This window comes from Quercus suber, unplaced genomic scaffold (assembly GCF_002906115.3).
Source record: "Quercus suber isolate HL8 unplaced genomic scaffold, Cork oak 2.0 scaffold_815, whole genome shotgun sequence".
Taxonomy (NCBI): domain Eukaryota; kingdom Viridiplantae; phylum Streptophyta; class Magnoliopsida; order Fagales; family Fagaceae; genus Quercus; species Quercus suber.
The window spans coordinates 149562-153856 of record NW_027070246.1 but is presented as its reverse complement, the minus strand read 5'-3'; the positions used below and the strand labels follow the sequence as shown (position 1 = coordinate 153856).

At 34.0% G+C, this 4295-nt stretch overlaps 1 protein-coding gene across 1 annotated transcript; it reads left to right on the top strand.

Moving 5' to 3' along the window:
- Nucleotides 1-342: 342 nt before the first annotated feature.
- Nucleotides 343-1566, top strand: LOC111997942 (protein GAMETE EXPRESSED 1). The gene is made up of 2 exons (XM_065767497.1): nucleotides 343-815; nucleotides 919-1566. The coding sequence occupies exons 1-2, from the start codon at nucleotides 343-345 to the stop codon at nucleotides 1508-1510; spliced, it is 1065 nt and encodes a 354-aa protein (XP_065623569.1). The 3' UTR covers nucleotides 1511-1566.
- The last annotated feature ends 2729 nt before the right edge of the window (nucleotides 1567-4295 follow it).

Genomic DNA, 4295 nt, shown 5'->3' with positions numbered 1-4295 from the left:
TTTATTTTATAGTTTATAAGGTTTTTTGATATAATAAGGTCCTTTTGCTGCTTTTCAACTGTTCAACATATAATTTTTAAATAGTTTGTCTTTCAACCTGTCTTTTTTTGTTTAAACTTTCTTCTGCTTTCTTTCCTTGCCCTCCAAGTCTTCTTAGTCTCTTGCTTCTAATATAAATATACTTAGGAGTGAGGACATATCACTGATATCAATGTATTTGTGTGTGGATGCACTTCATGTCGTGGAAGCCTAAATTTATATAATTTGAATTGTCTAATGCAGGTTTTACAATTTTGGAGAAGAGCATAGACAGTATTTAAACAGTTTCAGTGTAAAATTCAAATGGGTCATCATCGTCATCTTCTTCTTCTGTTGATTTTAGCCTCATGCTCAACAAAGTGCAGGTCATGGGGTTGGTTCTCCTCGTCTGCGGAGACTCAATTTGATGAGAAAGCTTTTGATACAAAGGATAATTCTGGCCCTGCAAAATTCTCCATGGAAGTTTTTAATGATCAGAAGGGAGCCAGGCTAGTAGAAGGTGCCAGAATGAAATTGGCTGGTTCAAACTCTTGTTGGCAAAACGCTTACCGGAATCTCTTTGCCGGATGCTCAGACATTTTTGCCGGGGATGAGAAGCGGTCTAGATTTGCTTGGCATCTTGGTGATTGCTTTCAAAAGGAATCTGGCAGGCTGCCTTTTCCTCCTTGTGGCCCAAAATCTGCCATGGCTAAATGCTTAAAGGGCTTAAATGAACATGCTCATAAGGTTTACCTTGAATTCTATCTTGAAACTAACTCCATCTGCCATCAGTTACAGTTGAGTATTATTTCTTTCACATAATTTGAATACTTTCTTTTCCTTTTCTAAAAGAACCTAAACGTAGTTGGTTTTTTTTTTTTTTTTTTTTTGTTTTTTCAGGGCCCAAGCATTCAGGCAACAAACAGAGAGATTGGTAAATGAACTGAAGATTTCAGCCCTACTAGCTGAAGACAAATTAAAAATTATGGAAGGCAAAACAGAATCTCTATTGCAGAGCTCAAGTGAGATTTATGCTTCTTTGAGTTCCATTGATAATCGAATTCAACTAGTAGCTCGAACAACTGAGAGTGTAGGTGATCATATAGACGTTGTTCTCAAGCATTCAGAAGCTTTATATGAGCAATCAGAGAAGCTTGCAGTTTCTCAATCAGAGCTGCAAGAAGGACAAGTGGAAATGAGGAAAAGTTTGATGGATGGAATGGCAATGCTTAATGAATCTTACAACAGTTTGGGCCAAGAAATAGATAATTTAAAAAATGAGGCCATTGAAATAGAGAACGGGATAAATAAAGTTGGAGATGCAATGTTTATGAAGATGAAAAATCTGCAAATCAAAGCGGATGACATTTGGAATTTGACAGGGATTTCCTTAGATAAGCAACAAGAAGTTATAGATGGACAATCCACAGCTCTTGAGGGTCTTCAAAATTTAACTAAATTTCAATCTGAAGCACTAGAAGATAGCAGGTAAAATAGGACACTAAATGATAAATTAAATTTAAACCAAGAATATCAATGAACAATTTTCTAATAATAATGGACCAAAACAAAGGAAAAATTAGTTTTGGGTTGGGTAGAAAAAGCCTAAAATTTGAAAAATATACAAACTTCAAATTATTCAAACCGTATCTTATACACCACACCGCATATGTAACAGCAAAAATGAGGTGTGGTGTGGTAATGGTTTTGCCTAAACTTTAAACCACACCGCACCACACCGTACCGCACAAATAACCGCAAAAATAATGTGCGGTGCAGTTATAGTTTTAGCTAAACCGCACCGCAAAGTGCGGTGCTAAAAATGACCCAAAACCGCACCGCACCGCACCACGAACACCCCTACTTGTGGTACCTCGCTTCTTATAATAAAAACCAACCAAGCATTCTTGATTCAAGGATGCAAACAAGAAACATAATGCTCTAGTGATACAGTCAAGACCGTAAAGCCCTAAAACCATCCATTATCTAGACAAAGATTACATTCACTTGATGAACCTATTCACACCATTTTAACAAGAAACATATATGTAATGGTTTTCTTTCATATGTAGGCTACTATTGATTGATGAAATTAATGTCCATATAAACTCACACATACAAAGAGGAGGTCCAATCAAGTTTTATACCTTGGGCTTATTTGTTTTGGCAGAAACAATTTGGGAAAGTTTACTTGTGCTCAATGAACTTGCATGACCATTACTGAATTTAGTAGCCCCCACGTCTATAGCATCATCATCGAAATCATCATACGTCACAAGTCGTCTGTTCCATTCAAGCTTCAATGAATTAATATTCAAAATTTCAAAAAGAAGCCAACACTAGATATGAAACAAGATAATCAATTTTCACCTTAGGTCCCAAATGCATCAAGCTGCCCCTGCCTAAGAATTTTGTTATATTTAGTCTCACTCTCCCTTGAAAAAGTTTCTGGCTCCACCATTAGTTATGGGTGTCCTTGTTTACCTTCAATGACCACCTTGTTCTTTGTTTGGACATAAACCACGTGCAATGGCTGCTTTTTTGTTATATATTTAAAAGTTGAAATGCTAGTTTGTTAAGAAATTTGTAGTATTTCTAGCATCACTAACTTCAAATGTAAAGAAGTATATGAAAGGTTCTTTAAAAAAAAAAAAAAGGAAGTGTATATATATATATATATATATATCAAAGACATAGTAACTGTTAAATATACTAACTTCAAATGTAAAGAAGTATATGAAAGGTTCTTTAAAAAAAAAAAAAAGGAAGTGTATATATATATATATATATATATCAAAGACATAGTAACTGTTAAATATTTCCAAGCATAAATATATTAATTGCTTTTGATAGAGTATGAAATATCAATGATTCGTAATAATATTTTTATTGAAATTTTCAAAGTTGTTTATTTTGTTAACCCTATCTTAGAAGGCATCTTATATATTGAGGTATCAATCTACTGTTTATTTCTTTGAAATTACTTTTTTCAAGTCCCTAATGAACCCCACTCAGAGAAGTTCCAATTTTCAAAGATATGTGTCATATTGGGTTGGTATATCTTTAGTAACCCTATTCTTGGTGCATTTTGCATCTCACCCCCATGAAAAATAAGATTGTCCTAAATTTATTTAAGTTGTGTTTTAGCTCTTGCCTTTGGTGTTTGGGTTGTATTGCCGTCATTGTGAATTGGAGGTGCTCTGTTACTTTTGAGTCAACAAGTAAATCTTTGGGAACTATTCTTTGCTCTAAAGTCATTTACATTACAAGTTCTCTGATATAAAAGTTTCATTCTCTCTTGTTAAATTTGTTACCCCAGTAGCATACGTGGACCAAGCAAGAAAATTTTATGTTTTTTGGTTTCCTTATGTTTGATACGTTGGTGTGCAATATTGGTGATTAAAATCATAATGGTTGTTGGGGTTGTGCTTCTCTTTGTATTTATATGATTGGTGAAGTAGGGGTAACACCCATAAAGGAATTTGTTTCATCCATTTTTTTGGAAAAAAAATATATACATTTTATGTGAAGGAAAGAAGTGGCCAGCAAAGCCAAATACAACTGGCTTGCTTGAGCCGTGCCTATGTGTTCTGAAAACAAAATCATAAGAAAGCATAGACCCCAGCATTTTGTCACTCATCCGGTTTCTATGAAAATATAGGATAAGAAAACAAAATCTATATGTTTCAATGGGAACCCAGAAAATTGAGAACTCAAGAATTAAGTATGACACCATCATTTTAGACAAACTTTATGGCGATCTCTCTGCGACCTTATTCAATCATTTGAGTTGCTGAACCAGTTCCACTCCATCATCAGTATCAACCGTAGGACAACCGTCTCTGCCATCTGGTGTTGTGTGGCCTGTTTATCTAATATCGTTTTCGGAATAACAAATAATATGATGAAAAGTTTCTAATTCCAAATTGTCAAGAATCTTATCTGTATGCTCTCCTAGACTGAAAAAGAATTGAATAGATAACAGAAAAAACTGAATAAATAAAATAGAAGTTTGTGCTGAGTGCAACAATAAAGATGATTCTGATCAGCAATAATACAACTAAAGACATTCAATTGATAGGTGATAATCCATCAACTACAAATATTTTAAGGAAAGAAATTTAATAATTCTGAGGGAGAGTTCACTTGGCACAAACATCAGGAATTCTAAACAAAAACTTCATTTCTAAAACCAAATTGTCTAAATAACAAAAAATAATGATTTTAAGTTTCTTATATTGGGATTCAGAAAAACAAAAATCTCTCCACCAAAAAGA